General features: G+C 32.7%; 3 protein-coding genes across 5 annotated transcripts; 1 reads left to right on the forward strand and 2 right to left on the reverse strand.

Annotated features, from left to right (window-relative positions):
* Positions 1-39: 39 nt before the first annotated feature.
* cype (cytochrome c oxidase subunit cyclope) lies at positions 40-1,275 on the reverse strand. The gene is made up of 3 exons (XM_011145900.3): positions 1,076-1,275; positions 397-551; positions 40-212 (listed from the first exon to the last, which is right to left on the reverse strand). Exons 2-3 carry the CDS (start codon positions 549-551, stop codon positions 119-121), a joined length of 249 nt encoding a protein of 82 aa, XP_011144202.1. The 5' UTR covers positions 1,076-1,275; the 3' UTR covers positions 40-118.
* A 189-nt stretch (positions 1,276-1,464) lies between these two features.
* Positions 1,465-5,341, forward strand: LOC105185990 (uncharacterized). 2 transcript variants are annotated; one of them, XM_011145902.3, is made up of 10 exons: positions 1,465-1,805; positions 2,483-2,669; positions 2,746-2,985; positions 3,067-3,306; positions 3,440-3,535; positions 3,617-3,891; positions 3,966-4,064; positions 4,160-4,427; positions 4,522-4,766; positions 4,857-5,019. In XM_011145902.3, the coding sequence occupies exons 2-10, from the start codon at positions 2,529-2,531 to the stop codon at positions 5,017-5,019; spliced, it is 1,767 nt and encodes a 588-aa protein (XP_011144204.1). In that variant the 5' UTR covers positions 1,465-1,805; positions 2,483-2,528. The 2 variants fall into 2 exon arrangements, with proteins under 2 accessions (XP_011144204.1, XP_025160042.1); XM_025304257.1 differs by lacking the exon at positions 1,465-1,805 and having other exon boundaries at positions 2,529-2,669; positions 4,857-5,341.
* A 1,911-nt stretch (positions 5,342-7,252) lies between these two features.
* On the reverse strand, positions 7,253-10,616 carry Pp2A-29B (Protein phosphatase PP2A regulatory subunit A). Of its 2 annotated transcripts, none has more exons than XM_011145904.3 (10): positions 10,424-10,616; positions 9,879-10,070; positions 9,547-9,766; positions 9,274-9,434; positions 9,042-9,197; positions 8,661-8,932; positions 8,391-8,585; positions 8,068-8,311; positions 7,726-7,969; positions 7,253-7,549 (listed from the first exon to the last, which is right to left on the reverse strand). In XM_011145904.3, the coding sequence occupies exons 1-10, from the start codon at positions 10,505-10,507 to the stop codon at positions 7,545-7,547; spliced, it is 1,773 nt and encodes a 590-aa protein (XP_011144206.3). In that variant the 5' UTR covers positions 10,508-10,616; the 3' UTR covers positions 7,253-7,544. The 2 variants fall into 2 exon arrangements, with proteins under 2 accessions (XP_011144206.3, XP_011144205.3); XM_011145903.3 differs by having other exon boundaries at positions 7,259-7,544.
* Positions 10,617-19,230: the final 8,614 nt, after the last annotated feature.

The following is a 19,230-nucleotide window of genomic DNA, read 5'->3' on the forward strand; positions in this document are numbered from 1 at the left end:
GAAATTTAGGATATATACTATTTAAATTTATTTATTATATATATATATATATATATATATGACATATAGATGTAATAATTATGAAGACTATCCGTCATCTTCTTAGATTTCTATCAATCTAATTCTTGCCTTCCTTCGCTTCCTCGCTTATATAAGACTGCATAAGACCAGCTTCGTTCATTATTTTCAACTGTTTCTCTGCATCATAGGTTCTATAACATAACAAGTTTAGTAACATATATTAAGTAACAATAAAAATTATATTAAGAATACATTACATAATATTAGGATAAAATAAAAAAAAGTATTTTTAATAGAAATAAATAGCTAGAAGTATTTTAAATATAAATGTTATCACTAGAAAATAACTTCGCATTTTTCGTAAATGTTACATACTTATAAAAATCAGCATATCTCTGCTTCCTACGATCACAAACAAGAATTTTATATGCAATAGCTGTACTGATACTAGCTATTGTCATTCCAATAAGATTCTTTTTAATTTGTGATGTGAGGAGACCATGGAGCTGAGGCTTCGCCGCAGTAGACATCTGAAATTTAAAGAACTTTTACTTTTATGTAGATTGTTTTATTTTAAATTTACCTGGTATTTATCTACTTATATAACATTTTATATTGTCAAAACTGTAAATTTTGTTTACAGTTTAAATTAGTAATAGTGCGAAAGCTGTACTTCAAAGCTGCAAAATATGACTAATAAAATATATCTTGTTATTAAATTTCCAACATATTATTTATTCATTGGGAATATTTACTAATTTTTCATATGAAAGTACAATATTCTGATTTTTGAAAATAACAATTGAAATATCTTCACATAAGCATGTTAATGTCACAGTGTGAGTACACAAGATATAATTTGTATTTAGATATTTTACACAATAATATTTTACACAAATCGTGATACTTATACATACATACATATATATATATATATATATATATATTATATAACGTTTTGAGGAATATACTTCGTGGTTTATTTCATCAAAAGAAGAGGTACTACTTGTGGATAGTAAGATAAAAATAATTTCGCCGGAAGAATATATCTTGCCTTGAATGCTTTCGTTCGCTTCCACAACTGAATCCGACTAACTCTAAGTAATATCCCGACAACTGGAGGAATATCGACCACACTACCACACTCAACAAAATGACAGCGGAATTGTTTTGCTTAAGTCCCGTTTTAAAATATCACATAGGGTTTGTTCTTTTTAGTTGCTCCAAGACTCCAACCTATGTGTTCCCAATGAAGTGAATGCAGATCTGTTCTTTTTATCTGTACTTCCCACATTTTCTTGTAATTTTCCTTCTTTTATCTCTCTTATATCTAAGTGCGACATATAAATCTATCTCATTCTGGGCTCTGCACAAACCCACGTCGCCCATCGAAACTAGACGTAATGTTTACGTCATTGACGATCGCATGCTGGGGGGGGGGGAGAATCAGATGAACTGTTTCAATGAGCAGAGTTCGTCGGGGTCTAAAGGTTGATGGAATGGTGTTGTAAAAAGATTCTTTACCACAACGCGTTGTGGTTATCATTCGTATGTGACGTAACTGATTTTCGTTAGTGCATCGTTTTATGTTATCGAGATCAACGCGTAATTTGGCGGGATAATCTAGCGACTGTGTTTGTCGCAGGACAACTAACAGTGACAGCTGACTAATGTAACGAATGCTCTCATCTTGGCGTCATTGCGTACGCTTGCACTTACTTCGTACCGCGAAGTAGGCCCGATACACTGCGGAAGCAACATATATGCAATATCGGATCAGATCGGTTAGTCAGCGACAAAGAAGGGGGAAAAACTTGTTTCCTCATACGGAGGAATCCATTTCTCTGCTAGATTGGAGGAATCCATTTCTCTTTGTTAGAGTGTACATACAATGTTTATCGTTCGTTATCAGTACTCGTCTCATTGCGCGTATTTGCTCCTTGAATGAAATTAAATATATAATATCTAAGAATACACGATATTTGAGAATCCATATTTCGGTATTGTTTTTTATTTGTCATTATTATTATTAAATGTCTTTTATTACTTTTTATATGTTTTTATTGGTAAGGTCGAGCGATATAATCGTGTTTCATTATATGACTAGACTGTCTTTCTTTCCTTCTTCTCTCTAAGCATGAAATACAAATTATTTTGTACTTCATAATAATTCATTGAAGCAATAAAAATTGAAATTATACGCAAAGTTATGCATGATGAATTTATTATTTGAAATTTGGATTGTTTCTTGATTTGTTTAAACTAGTTCCGGAAGTATTATTAATTTTCATCTCTATTTGTAAATTTTTAATACATGATAATATAAGATAAACATTTAACACATGATAATATAAGATAAATATTTAACACATGATAATATAAGAACAATGTTTTCTGTAACTTAGAAATATATATTGTATAAAAATAACTAATATAAGCTATTTTTTATTTTATGAAACAGCTTTCCAAAGAACTGTACCGGAGCAGTTGCTCTGTATCTAGCGATCATGGAACAAGTGATCGCATTAAGTACACAAAATCCATTGTCTTTGTTAGTTAAGTTTGGTATGATGGCTTGGAACAATAGCTGTGGTACTGAAAATTGTTCTGGTCATGGAGAATGTCATAATGGGACATGTTTATGTGAGGTAAAACTTTTGTTAGTTTTGGGATTTATTATTATATAATGTTTTAAGATTATCTTCAATTGTTATTTTATTTCAGATCCAATTTGATGGGCCAGAATGTCATATTCCAAATTTAAGTTATTATATTGCCTTTGCCACAATGTTCTTTATATTAGCTTTCATTTGCTTGATACAACTTGTTATGTGCATTGTAGCTGAATGGCAGAAAATGAAGGCACCATCATTTTTAAGAGCCTGTAGGGTTACCACTCAAAAAGTATTATATTTTGTGGTTTTCCTTGCATCAGTTATGCGAGGCGCATATTTTACATCATCAGTATGTGGATAAACATTGTTACTTTAATACTATTAAATTAACATCATTTATTTATTTTGATATATTTTTATCTTTTTGTAGACTGCTTTCAAGGAAGGATGGTCCAGAAGTCTACTGTCAGCATATTACCCACTGCTCCTGAGTGGATCTTCATTAATTGTTTGTTTTTGGGCTGAAGTTGTTCATTTGAGAGACATTCGATGGGACAAGCCTCAATTTTTGTCAAAGTCCTTCTTGGCTTTTGTCATTTTCAATATAATAACATATTCTCTTTTATTTGCGGACTTTATCACAGCTCAGATGTATTCACAAAAAGATCAAGTAAGCAACAAAATTGAAAGTAGAACTAAATGGTTTATATTTATTATAATAATATTCCACTAATTTATACACATGTGTGTATATATTTTATATTAAAATAGTATTTACTCAATATATCTTTTATTTATTTTAGAGCTTTTATACACACATTTTCAATGGTTGTTATGCTGTGTTGCTATTTATAGTGGTGGTTTTCTTCTTGATATACGGAGTTGAAGTATTTTTCAAAGTATGTTCCTTTTTGTATATCATAACATTTGTACAGTAATTTTTATATTCTTAAGTTATTTAAGATATTTTTTATCATTAGATTCGTGGTGGATTTTTAAACGAATATCAAGTTGCTTCCATAGCAACAAATAAACGTACACCTGACGAAACAAAAGTTCATCCTGAGGAACAAGTAACTGCAAAATTGTTTGATCCAGTTCCATCTACGTCTACGTCAGAGCCTTTGCATATGCAACAAGTGAACATGTCTCAATTGCATCAATCTAGATTTGGATTAGTCTCACAAGCGTTTATGTTGTTTATAATAGTTGGCTTTTTGTGCAGTGAGACTCTCAGCGAATTTTGGAAAGCAAAGTAAGGACTCTTGGTGACTTGTGTCAATTTAAATCTTATGTTTAAATAATGCACGTATTAATTTATATTTCTAGAGTACCATTATACAGCAGAAATTGGCATGATGTCGTGTTCCGTGTTATTGAAGTTGGTGTAGCGCTGTGGTTCCCCTGTGTCTTATGGAATTGTATAAGGTATATTTATATGTACATCTTATATATTATTTCCTTTTATAAATTATATTTATACGCCATGTTAACACATGTCTCTCTTATCGTTTTTGCTTCAGTCCGGAACAATTGTGGATTCTAAATCCAAAGCGAATTTTGAAAAAATTGGATCTGGATCAAGGGAAGCATACAAAGGAGATAGAACTGCAAGAGAAAGGATCTCAAGACACAGCATTTCTTACGGATGCAACGTCGATTAATAGCAAGGACTGTTGGATTTGTTACGACAGTGACAGACAGGATGCTGGCCCGTTGATACAACCATGCCAATGCAGAGGCGACGTAAGCGCTGTACATCACGATTGTCTTCGCCGTTGGCTGGTTGAGGTGAAATGTTTTGAAATCTTATACATTTATTGTGTTTAGTTCAGTATATTATCTTAATTGTGTTTTCTCACGTTCTCCTTTTCTTTTTCTCTAGAGTTCTGTAAATGCTGATAGCCTAACTTGTAAAGTTTGTGGCACGAATTACAACGTTGAACACGCGAGTCGATTGGATTGGCAAAACGGTTTAACTTCACGACACTGCTTACAAACTATCGTTATTGTTACAACGATGTGTGCGTCCTCGGCTGCTTCGTGGATAGTTATTCAACTTGTAGAGGCACCCATTATCAAAACGATCGCTGCTGCTGCTGCACTGCTGATCATATATGTTTGCATAAGGTACATAAAAGCTAGATCTATGAGAAGTTTTAATATCGATGGTGTTGCCGCCACACGATTTATGCAATTAATAAAAATCGTTTGTTTCAGATTCTTGAGTTTAAATACCGTTGTGGCGTATCAACGGGCTAAAATTTCATCGTTGAATATCGTTAACAGCAGCAGTGAGAGTAGCGGGAGTAGTGCGCACGTTGCGACAATTAGTCATACGATTTCCGTAGACTTGACAAAGTCAGATATGGCTACGATATAATCTACACTTGCCAGTGTTTTACAAAACAGGTATTTTCCTGCTTGAAACCAATTTTGAAGTAGGAAAAATAAACGGTAATGTAGATTAGTTAGCTCTTAAAACATATGTATATAGTGACTGTTATTAAGACACAATATGTTCTCATTCGGAATTTTTATATTTTCGTGTTTATAGAACACGCTGCAGAAAAATGTATTGTGTTTATATTTTTGATCAACATCTGATCAATAATTCATAAAGAAGACATTTGCCAAATTTTCGTATCTTATTACACACATTTGATTATTCAGTTCATTAAACATTTCTAAACGATAAATCAGAATTTTGTACATGTTTCGTATATTTTATATTAGATAATATTTAAAATCTTATAAGATGGGCAAATTATGTTGTAGTTGCAGCTACTTTATTAGTTATTTTGTTTATAGATGTCTATATAGAGATTATGTTAATGATATTATATTTTATATTTTATACTGCAACAAAATTTGAGTATACCAAATTTAAATTTTCTTTTTGTGGAATCGAAATATAGATTATATCATACTATTTATAGGTAATTGTAACAATTATAAAAGCGATGGCGTTTCAAACATGAATATTAAAGTCATTTCATTGGTGCAATTTATCAACCAGAAATTATATTTAAATGCACTATTTTAATAAAGTATCAATTATTAACATTTATTTGATATTTACCGATAAGTATAAAATATTTGAAGGAAATATTAGCTGAGAAAGTATAGATAGAGTTTGAGAGACTTTGATAGCATATAATGATGGCGACTATAAACAAAATAAATTATGCTCAATTTATGAGTAATTAAGCATTTTATATTCTGTGCTTAAAATCTGGAGGCTTTTTTTTAAACATGTAGGGATTGTTTATTAAGACAAATAAATAAAGTGCTTGTATGCTTAAGCACTTTTGAATACTGATGGAAACGGATCGATAAACTATATCTTTTGTTTTGCTATTATTTTTCTCGACATTAAGAGCCAAAAACTCGTCAGATTAAATTGATCAGTTATTGACAAATTCGTATAGCCCCATATAAAATCCTGTTATTATGAAGTATATTAAACAGTGCTATAGTATAGTACGAAATATTTCTGTTATACCATAGTTGAAAAACGTTAACACTTAAAAATGTGATAGTTATAATATGTAGCTATATATAATTATAATATTATATAGTTATAATATTGTACAGATCATATCTTGAGTAATTATATATAATTATTATTATATTAGGAATTACATAATAATAAATATTTTATTAAAATTTTTATTTCTGCAATTAATAATTTTTTGCATAGAATATCTGATACGTTACTTATAAGACACTCTACATACATAGGTAATATACTTCATAATATAGTTTATAAGAATTTATTTTGTTTGCAATGATATAATTATGAATTTGTCATTGATATGATAATTGCACTAATTCTGAAGAATATTCAAGTATTAATATCCGTTAATTAATAAAAAATTCCATAGATATTAAGGATCTTAGTAGGAGACTTTATGTTAATTGTCTTTGATAATAATTACATAATTTTTTCAAAAGCTCAAGTATAGCAAATATAATACAGTGTTGAATATACAATATACCTATACTACGGAACATATAATTCTATAACCATAATACGCTTATCCAATGCAATAAATGAAACAAAATTAATAATTATCTTGTGCTTTTCATTGTAGAGCAATGTCAAGTAAATTAAAAGTTACCTGTTACAACGTATGTTTACCACTATCTTATTAACATGTAAATAAAAAGTCACAATTATTAAATAAAGTCTTAGTTGATGGAAAACATAAATATTGTTTTTAAGCTAGTAATAATGTATGGGATAATTGATTTTATGCTAGTTACCATGTATTAGTAAAATTTTTGATTTGATATGTTCGCACACATATATAAATATATAGTACCAGTGTTCTATAATCACGAAGTAAATTTCAATATATAGCGAAATTTATTAAACAATAATAGTGATAAGCTGTGATATCATGTGAAATACCCATATTAAAGGCTATGAAATAAAATTAATTACAAGAAAAAGCTTTGTTTTTGCTTTTTTAAAAATTATACATAAATTGTACCTAAGATATTAAAATAATGTCTATTAAAGTAATGACTAAGATGTTAGTTGATAAAAATAAAAATGTAAATCATAATTAGGTGCTTAATTATGGGAATGATTCCGAGAGACATATTTTATTATATTATTTTTTAAGACAATTAATCAAGTATATATTAGAAATACATGTTACTAATTAAGTTGAATATTGTACTCATTACTGCAATTATAGATATACAAATACAACAAAACTTAAGATATGATTCAACGTGATCTACTAATTAGAATTTTTATGTTTTGTTGTTGAAGTTGGCTCCGTCTGTGCATTAATATTACCTGTTGCCATGTGTAAGTAAAGTATCGTGGCATATTTTTCTCAAATTTAAGTTGAATAATGTTGGATAAGCGATAAATGCACTGTGTTGCTCAACCTACGCTAAAACATAATCACAATTAAAGTCAAATATAATTAGAAAAGAAAAATATTAAGTAAAATATACTCTTTTCACATGAAGAAGTGATAATATATAAAAAATGAAACTTTTTTATGTTTAATTTATATTAGTCATTTGTTTTTTTTATATTAACAAGATATAACAGCGATATGTTTACCTGCAATACCAGCAATTGCTTCTGAAGCGAAGTATTTCACATCTACGTCACTGTCGGTGTTGAGTTTATCAAGAATGGGTTTTACTTGAGTTTGAACTGCTGAAGGTTCGAGGAAAGGTCCAATTCGTTGGAGGGTCTTGGCGACATTAAATCTTACATTTGCGACATTATCAGTAGCCATGATTAATACAGTCGGAAGCATAACCTTTGTGGTTATTTCTGGGCCACATACTTCAGCTAAAACCTATTATAAACATTATGCCATCCATATATTAGATATTAGTTGGATATTAGAATATTTGTTACATTATTTTTTAATTGTAACATAACAACGTAGCTTACATTGATACAGAACAAGCATGTCATTCTATGAAGATAATTCTGATCCCTCGACATAGCCAAGACTTTAGGTATCACTGTATTTTGTGCCCATTCTGGTCCAAACTTCTCCACCAGTTTCTTTAGATTTAACGTTGCGGCTTCTCGAATTGCATAAACATGATCCACCAACCAAGTCATACACAAAGAATTTAGTTTCTCATCGAAGAACTCCACTCCAAGCTGTCCGGCTAACAACGGCATGTACCTGAAATTTGATTCATAGCATATTATGTACTTTTGATTTTTGTGATGTAACTTATACAAAAACAAGTGGGCATAGTTACTCAATGATAGCTAGTCGCACACGCCATTTAGAATCTTCAGCCAACTCTACAATAGCTGGTAAAAGGGACTGTGAGAGCTGTTGAATGCCAATAACTTCATTAACACATTCTAAATTGCTAATGATATTGAGCCGCACCTCGGGACATTCATCTCTGAGCTGAGATAGGAACAAAGGTAACAGGTGTTCGATCGTGCTGTGAAAATATAAAATACGATTATTGACCGATTGGTATACTTTACAATGTTGTGCCGAAATCGTTCGTCCTTACTTGTGCTTGCCGAGTATGGGGCTCAATCCCATAATCACGCTCGCTAAAGCTGATTTTACATGCTGATTAGGATCGGCCACGAGTTCTTTAACTATAGGTAATATATTTGTCATTATTATAGATTCCTGATTGAACTGATCGAGATTTTGACAAAAGTCGCGGACTTTATCAGCAGCAGCTGCCCGCACCTCTGCTTCGATATCTTTGAGTAATACTTGAAATGCTGGTACGAGATCAGTTTTTGTGATTTCCGGTCCAACAGCCTTTTGAAGCTGAAAAAAATATTTTATTAGTATACTTACAATATAACTTTATATAAAACACAGAATCATTATTAAATTATTTTTCTGCGTTAGAACTGTAAATAGAAGTGATATATACATCTGTAAACTTATCTGCCACCATATAACGAACGCGCCATGATTGATCGCTAGCACACTGCCGAAGCGTAGGCATGACTAATTGTTCAACATCTTCTTGTTGCAACAATGCTGCAATACTGACACAGGCTTCAACAGCCAAAAGACGAACCGAATCCTACAACGAATTATTATGCAATATAATCTCGATGTAGTTAAATATTTTTGAACATGTAATCATTTAATATACTTACTTGTTCATCCTGTGCAAGTATAACAAACATAGGTATTAAGTCAGACTTGAGATACTCAATTTCTACGACTTTTGCAAATTCACCTAGTTTAGAAGCAGCTGATCTTCGTGCCATTGGAGTATCATCTTGGCACAAACCGCGAAAGTGATTTCGCAATTCCGCTGTAAAATTAAGATTTGAAGAAAAATGTTAAGCTCATCTTCTTATATTTTGGCTTCATAATAAATATTAAACATAGAGATTTGTAAAAAAGATTAATCATTGTATAATTACTTTTAATGGCTGGTCCTACTCGTGGATAACAAACACTGAACAGGCCACATGCAGATGTCCTTGACGTAAACCAGTCTCCTGAAGCTAAGCGTTGCACCAATGGAACAAAATGTTCTTCCAGGTCCACAGGACTATGTTGACTTGCAATATTTCTTAAGGATTCCACAGCTTTGTCACGTACAACAGTTTCTTCCACAGTAGCCAAGGATTCCAGAGGTGGCTAAATTGGAGATTATTAATTTTTTTAAATGGTACAACAGGAAAGTCTTATTTTTTTCTCTGTTAGTAGAAATTAGTAGTAGAAATCTTGTAATTATATCAAGCATTCTTACTAATAAACAATGCACATATTCTGGTCCACCGACAAGAGGAGTGAATGTACCAAGCTGTTCAGCTAAAGCAAGGAGGACTTCATCCTCATCATAAATCGTCTCTGTCAGAAAGGGTATCAGCTCACTCCGTGTACGCTCGATACCCAAAGCAAGTGCAATAGTCGACAGCTTCTTAATGGAATTGAGACGTAGCTGCAATAAGAACCCATATAACATGTGACTCTTTTCTTCTAAAATGTATCAACAACTTCAAAAGTAATGATGCAAACTATTCCTTTTCACACTTTAAACATCTAAAGTCTAGTTTCCTGTCGAAATCTTCTTTCTCACAGTGTATTTTTGAAATAACTACTATGCCTCGACATATATTCGTCATCGAATTCGCTGTAATAAGTGTAAACACGTTAAAAATGCTCCAATCTTTCCTTCGAGTGTTGTTATCTCGAACTCATTTTCGTTAATCAGAAGGCATCGAGAAAGAAAGAGAATTTCGGGGAAGATGACAAAGAAAGAAGTGCATGTTGTAATCATCGTGAGGAAATTACCTGGACGTCTTCATTTTTTAGCTCGTCAATCAAAACCGCGATTGGATAGAGACTATCGTCCGTAGTAGAGTCACTCGCTGCCATTTTGCTGCCGGATACACTCACAATGGTAAATCGTTGAACGTTAAACGTTCGCAAAGATTTTGCGCAGTCCGATGTGGCGTTAACGTCAACGATTGTATCAGAGAGAAGAATGAGAGCGGCCACCGGCCGTATTTCGGGGGATACGGCTAGGCGCATTTTAGATACGCCATCTGACCAAAATGCGCCTAAACTACGTCCGCTAGGCGCACTTTCGCGGCGATAAAAGTAAAATGTGCCTAGGTTCGTGTCCGTACTACTTTCATGCAATGGATAGTAGATTAGAAAAAGACAGACGACAGACAATCGTTCCGTCTTTGTCTCACTACTGAGCGGCGCGCGGCAGTAAACACGAGGCGAGGTAGCGGCGATCTTATCGCTTTTTTGGAGGAGGTTTTTGGCTGTTTCGGTTACTTTCCTCTACATTTATATTGATGAGTTGAGGCACTTGTTTCTACGAGATGTTTAAAATTCGACTGACTTTACAAGTGTTAACACTCGTAACTGGACCTAAGTAAGACTTACGTTTAAGCGAATGTTCTCTTGAAACTGAAAACATTAATAATAATAATAATGATAATTATATTTCTATTTATCTTTTTTTCTATACTATCTATCTATCTATTTCTCTATATCTATCTATCCATCTATCTATCTATCTATTTATCTATCTATCTTTTTTCTTCCTATGTATCATTGCAACCTATCCTGTTCTATCCATATTTCTTGCAAATGCAAACAATTAATATTACATTAATTTTTATATTAAAATATATTTTTTATACTATAACATGCTGAATTAATAATTAATAAAATTCAACAGGTTATACTATAAAAACAAACACTTACGTAAAAAAATTATTATATTATTAAAAAGTTTGCATTTATTTTTTGACGGAGATCACCATTTTCTCGCGGTTTCTGTTGAGCAACAATATGCACGTTATCTATTCGTAAAATTAAATAATAAAGTCGTAATTGAAATATGATAAAACTAATTTCTTCTTTTACTAGACTAAATTTATTTTTGCTACGAAAAGAAAAATGTAACAATGGAATATCTTTTACAAAACAAATAACATTTCATTTAATTTTTAATTTAAATTTATTAGCATAAATAAATTATTCTGTCATATACTTTAATAACAAATTATTTTTAAAAGATGTATATATTGGCTAAGAGTGGATTTCTATTAACTTTTCGTCTCATTATAATTCTCTCTTCTTTATTTGTGCATTAATACTAAATATTCTTTATATACATATACACTATATATGTGTCATTTATTTATATATATATATTGTCATGTAATTAATATATTTAATCAAGCCGTAAGAACACGAGAAGAGAGGAAGAGCGAGCAAGTGCGCGAGAGAGAGAAAGAACGAGCGAGAGAGAGAGAGAAAGAGCGAGGTATAGGAGTAGCGAGAAAAATCTCGCGGCTCACGCAGTCAATAAGCTAGACGAGCAGGAAAGAAACAGATAATATGTCGACGCTCGTCTAGTCTCCCATGTGCTACCTCGCGTGCGTGAAAAATAATTCCTCGCTTCGCACGTTTCCTTGACACGAGACGCTATCGCGTCTTTTGATGTCTCTGGAGCGTGAAAGATGAAAGAAAAGTGGAGAGATGTTCGCTTAGCGATAAGATCGCCGCTACCTCGCCTCGTGTTTACTGCCGCGCGCCGCTCAGTAGTGAGACAAAGACGGAACGATTGTCTGTCGTCAGTCTTTTTCTAATCTACTATCCATTGCATGGAAGTAGTACGGACACGAACCTAGGCGCATTTTACTTTTATCACCGCGAAAGTGCGCCTAGCGAATGTAGTTTAGGCGCATTTTGGTCAGATGGCGTATCTAAAATGCGCCTAGCCGTGTCCCCCGAAATACGGCCGGTGGCCGCTCTCATTCTTCTCTCTGATTGTACTTTCGGAAACTGGAAAAGGATATCGTTTCTGGATCGCCCTCGTAATTACAGCATAATTGCACGAACACTATCAATTTAAAAGCTCAATCGAAATTCACCTCGCGACTCCGTGAATCATTGACAAATATGATGACTCAGTTTAATTGGCTTAACGTTCAACCAAATATTTAATTTCCTACCCAAGAATGCTTATCTTCACACCAAAAAGAAAGTTTTTTTTAACGTTAAATATTTAAGCTGTGCACACAAGAATGGATCGAATAAGTTATTTCTCCCTGTGGCTTATCATGCAAGTATTCATTGTTTTGCATATTTTGACTGGTACTTATATTTTATGCTTATCAACAGATTTAGCTAGCTGATTTTTAATTCACGATAACATCAAATGTAATATTTATGTTCACAAATTTAACAAATTTTACATATATAGGATACAAATGTTGATATATTTGATACGAAAGTGTCACTACAACATTATATATTTTTCCAGGCTTTTAGAACGGTGCTTGTTTGGGTGCTGGATTGCTTGCTGGATGAAAATACTGCGTTCTGATTGGTGCATTTCCATCTATCTTCGGAAATGTACCACATGTAATCTTTGTTTTCAATTATTATAAAAACTTATTATTTCCCAAACGTTAAAAACATTACAGACGTGTTTCCCAAATAATTTTACGTTAAATAAAAATTAAAAAACATTTTTCTTTTATTATATCTGCTAACTTAACACTTGATTAATTTTTATTAATTACTGATAAACTATTATTTCCCAAACTATGAGGCTATGTTCCTAAATTTCCCTAAATAATTCCCAAATGATACAAAAAAAAAAATTAGAAAATCTTCCATTTGTCTGCTAACTTCACGACGGTCTCGTCGGTGCCTCCGGGCAAAGTCTGGCATAAAGGTGGCAACCTTTACCATGTTTGTAACACGGACATAAACCGCCTGAAAGTAGATGTAGCACGGACTTCCACCACATGCAGGATTTATTATCGAAACTTGAAAGTGGATGTAGTATCGTAGTTCCCCTCTCAAAATGGATGCAGATGGCGTCCTTTCCCAATGCGGAAAGTCGGTGTCACCGAAAATGCCGTGTTGGCTGCTTTCAAGTTTCTCTCTAAGTTTAATAAAATAAGGCTGAGTACACAAGTCCCTCTTTCTCCCCACACTGAAGGTGCCAATACATGGGAGCGTCGAGCGTCGAGCGTCAAAGCGTCCAACCAATCAATTTTTCATTTCTTATTTCACGGATAAAAACAAGGAACTTTGATTGGTTGGACGCTTTGACGCTCGACGCTCCCATACATTGGCATCTTTAATATCACAGACGAGACCTAATAAAGACTGCTGATTACAAGGAATGGCATATGGGGTAACTTTATTCCCTCAGAGCCAATATTGAGTTGAATTGAATTGAATTAAAGACCGCTGGTTTTACGAGATTTACAGTACTAGAAAAATCTCGCTAAGCGTTAGCACTCTGAGGAATATCGTAGCTGGAAAATGAAGCTGTAGCTTGAAATAAGCATAAATGGAAACAAATATGGAATAATGGGAAAAAGATATCGGAAAATATTAACATCGACCAGATAATGTTAAAGACTGTCAGCATTTTCGTAAATAAGTTTTATTAACGCTTTACGTTGCAAGCAAAATTTTGTTACTTGTACATATACATATATAGTATTTATTCTATTCTTACTGCCGAGGAGGGAGATTAATTGTCCTCTAGCAATATGATAATTAAGTGTCCAGCGTACGGTCGAAGAATTTTGTATTGCTACCTCGGAGGAAATTGTCCTCTGAATAAAATTAATTGAAAAATAAAACCAGAGTTAACAAGTTCAGGCAATTCAAGTTTATGTATACGTTAATTATAAACTCTCAGGAACTACTTCTCCCCCCTTTTCACTGTTTGAAAATTAAATTCTACAAGACATAGAAACAAAGCAAGGATATAATCGTGTTATCTTCGGTATGGTGAAACAGTCGATATTGTCATAACTCTTGAATTACCTCCAAATCCTTTTACCAACACGAAAATTTATGCTAAAGATTGTTAGTACTTACGAAAATCATACAAAAATCTTGTATGGGACAAATTTTAATGCATCTGGTAGTTCTTGATTTTTTATTTTACTTTTTACAAATCTTTAATCTTTTTCTACTCATTATAATGTGCAATATTAATATTATTTTCTATGTGAAGTCTGTCATATGTTGATGTTTGATACATTGCTATGCATGTGAATGCTAAATAGCAATATGTAGATTATAATAATATGTATTAATAACAATTTAAGTTATCAGATATTTTGTCTGTGATCGTTAAAATGTAATAAAAATTATTATTATAAAATAATATTATAAAATAATTATAAAATTATTATAAAATAATAATAAAAATGATAACAAAGATGGTTTAAAATTAATTTAAAACAATAATTTATTTTCATCTTTTCTTTTTTAAACTTATTAATATAATATAACAATACATAAAAATTTATTATACATTCTTAAAAAAAACTAGATGTATAATTGACACTTAATACGTTAGAAATAATTTGTATTCTTATATGAAATGAATTATTCATTTTTAATGTTATAAGTTACACTGATTTTTTTAATTAAAAACGTTAAATATTTTTATTAGGCCACTGTAAGGACACTGGTAAAGTTTTTGGTGGTTTTCTTTACCCATACAACAAATATTAGTATCCGATAAGATTTTTGGCAAATAAAATTTATTTTTCATTACACATGCTATTTTTATTTATAAAATTATTTTACCTAACCCCCATTCCTTTATTCTTCCATTCTATACCTTACCCACACAACAATATGACATTTAAAAGACGTCTTAACATTTTTTTAGACGTCTTAAAAAGTTGTCAGAATGATGCCTTTATGACGTCTTTAAGACATCTTACGTCCCGATTTAAGACGTCTTTTAGATATTATTTTAATGCCTTTTAGACGCCTTTTAGACATTATTTTAAGATGTCTTTTAGACATTAATTTAAGACGTCTAAACGACGTCTTATTTAAGATAATTTTAAAACGTTTATAATCTAATAGTCGGTAATACAGGTAACTGTAATTTTAATAAATAATTTTAATTTTATATATTAAAATTTAATTTTATTTAATATAACATAACATAATATAATATAATACATAATATAATATAATATAATATAATATATATAATATAATATAATATAATTGATTTGGAAATGATCTGCACCATACGTTTGGCAAAGATCCGGATCACATTCCCTGATAACCAGATAACGAGGACACTGCTTTGTATTGCATTGCGCTTTGCACCTACACTCAGGAAATCTGTTCTGGCATTCGCTGCTGATAAAACTGATAAAACTTCTCGCAGAAGTTTTGTGCTTGTATATGCATGGGCATGAATTATCACACTGACGGTCGGGATGATCATAAGGTGCAAAATTGTGCACGTGATTAGCACTTATTCATTCAGATGAAACGTACGAATTAGAAGCAAATAAGATGAGGGGATAGTATAAAATTTAACATACCCGAGTCCTTAAGTTGTATTTTCCAGCAATACATAGACCACACTGATGCTTTTTTTCTTTTTTCGCGGCGGTGTGAAGTCCTTGATGAGATTTTCTATAGCAGGAATGTCCGAAGCTCCTTTCTGCGCAAATTCGTAAACTTCCTTGCATGTTTTTGTTAATAATCATTTTTGTTAATAATCATTTTTGTTAATAATCATTTTTGTTAATAATCATACTTCTTAATCAATCACTGATGTTTAATCAAAAAATATCCTAATCAATCACTAATGTGTATCCCACTGATGATGACGATGCACCGATGTTGCGTACTTAATGTATGTATATATTCTTAATCAATTACATGATGTTTAATCAAAAAATCCTAATCAATCACTAATGTATATCCCACTGATGACGATGCACCGATGTTGCGTACTTAACCCACCATTTCTTCCCAATGTTGCGTATACGCAACACGAAGTTTAACTTCACAAAATGCAGTCAAAATGAACTTATTTCAGTCTAACACTTCGTGAAAAAAATAATTACTGACGTCAGTAGTTAACTATATAAACTTCGTGTTGCGTATACGCAACATTGGGAAGAAATAGGTTAATGTATGTATACTATGTTATAAAAAAAATTGAACAGCAATCTTCCTAGACAACGAGTCAATAAGCACCTCTCTCTCACTCTCTCTCGCTTGCTCGCATTCGCTGCTGTTTGCTCTTCAGCGCTCTCGTAGCGCCCCTGTGGTGCGATTTTGTAACTCGTTATTGGAGTTAACGATAGTTTCGTTATCGTTGTGCAGCTTTTTTACGGTATACAAAAGCTACGCAACGATAACGAAAGTGTCGTTAACTCCAATAACGAGTTAAAGAATCGTACCACTGGTGTCGGGAAAACAATGTGCACGTTTTGCCCCACTCCTTCGTGTCCGACATTTCTTACTGAATCGAGATTTTCCGTGATTCAGACTTATCTTAAAATATCTCCACTTAGAGACAACGTACACAAAAAGCACAAGAACACTTTTCTTCCTATTTTTGAAGGCCGAATCGATTGGGACTAAAAAAACCTCGATTGGTTCAGTCATTGCTGAGATATGAAAATCTCACCTCGTTTAAACTCGCAGTTTCGCGCATAATAAGCACTACCGTGCCTCTTGATACATCTGATTGGTCTATGCATGCTCTTAGATCCAGTCAAGAATATAAGACCATACACCAATAATGTTAAATTGAATTAATTTTACTGATACTTCTAAGAACAGTTTGAAAAAATAAATAAAAAGCAGAATCATTTACCAGTGAGAAAGAGAGAAATATGCCGTACCCGTTCATCTGAAATGCCTATGGTATGAGCAATTTCACGCGTAGTCACACTTGGATCTTCAGAAACAATAACATGTATTTGCTCAATGATTTCTGGTGTTGATGCGCTTTTTGGACGTTCACTGCGTGGATCATCTTCAACGTTTGTACGACCACGTTGAAACTCAAATGCCCATTTACATACCATTGTTTTTGAAGGAACAGATTCCCCTAACATATTTACCATCTCGGAATGAATTTCCATTGCCTTTAAACCTTTTTTAACAAAGAACTCAATCACTGCACGCTGTTTCAAATTTTCCATTGCAAACAAATATACTGACACGTCAACTTCAATTGGCTTGTAAACACAGAAAGAATTGGCAGATGGAAATGAAACCTAACCTAGGTAGGTTAGGCATATGAAGAGTGATTCTATATAACCAACTACAATTTATAATTCTACCGTTTACTTATAGATGCCGCTCCGCGAACTTTTCACGCAACCTGTATAGCTAGCGAGTATAGCGTGCAGGTGCAGTGAGGAAGAAAATGAAGGGAAATAAGTGGAAGAGAACTTCCAAAAATCGTCGAAAAAGTGAAAGTAATTCCGAGCACTGATCTAGTCTAGTGTGTCTTTCTTGCTTGTTGTAGCTGCAGATCCGGCTACGTTAGCCAAGGTCACAACTACATTTACCGCGCGCGGTTGTAACAAATATGCATCTTACCACAGCTACCATGGCCATGTTCCGATATTGCTAGTATTGCGAAAACTTATATAGTATACATAATATGAATTATATATTTTCAGTGCTGGCAGCAATTATCGAAATGTGATCTGCATATAATAATGTATTATGCAATTACACAATTTTCAAATTGCACAAGTTTCTCAAATAACAATAATTTAGCGATATTATAAGCGTCGATAAATGATAAGAATAATTTTGTTAACTATTCATTATGTTATTAGACTGCATATATTAGAGCGAGGTTCAAGATTTTTAGATAGACGCAAGTGAACACACGCACGTTGCTCACGATCCACCGTTGGCGTCTCTCGCGTGATATAAAAAACATTTCGTTCGATTGTTAAACGTTACGAAGAAATACAAGTCGTCAGAATGTCGAATTAGGTACGCGTGTTTTTGGCCGATCGATCGTAAGGTTGAGGAGTATCCGTGGTTTGATTACACTGATAAAGCATGAAAAATGAATAACGTATGCTGGTTGTTTTTTTTTACATACTGCTAACATTGTTGACGAGAGAAGAACGGAAAGAAAGGCAAATAAAAAGTTGGCCACGGCAACGCTAAAGGAGAACACGACGAGACAATAGAGAGGAAGATAGACACGATTTTCGACTTCGATATTCGAAAAATAGGAGTCTGTGCGCGAGTCGATATATAATAAGTTTTCCTTTTCTTTCGTTTTCATTTATTGGTTACAGAATAAAATTGTCATATCGTGTACATTACTATTTCGTGAAAGTGTGATTCTTCCTGACGGCGCAATCCTATAACAGTTAAATTGGTGGAGGAGTGTCGGAACAGTCAATTTTTAACTTGACTTTTATTTCTTTTGTTTCTCTCTGAAATCTCATTCTTCTTTCTTGTATTAGAGAATTGTTTATTACTAGTAATATCTGAATTGTTCACTCTAGTTGTGTACATATTCCTAATATACGCATTGTCTGTCTTCTTTCTCCTCTCTCTATATTTTCAGCAAGTCATACAGGATGTATAAATCTGCCCGGATTATTATTAATAAAATTAATAAAAAGAGTATTAAAGATAAGTTGTTCTCTAAATTGTTCTAATAGCAAGCACTGACACATTTTTGTTTATTCGACGATGAGTGGTCGCATTGCTGCGTGGAATCCCTCGTGTATAATCTTCGCGTAACGATACAGTCTACCAATAGAAGCTTGCATTGACTTCCAGGAATCTTA

The sequence above is a fragment of the Harpegnathos saltator genome, unplaced genomic scaffold (assembly GCF_003227715.2).
Source record: "Harpegnathos saltator strain DR-91 unplaced genomic scaffold, Hsal_v8.6 scaffold6, whole genome shotgun sequence".
Taxonomy (NCBI): Eukaryota; Metazoa; Arthropoda; class Insecta; order Hymenoptera; family Formicidae; genus Harpegnathos; species Harpegnathos saltator.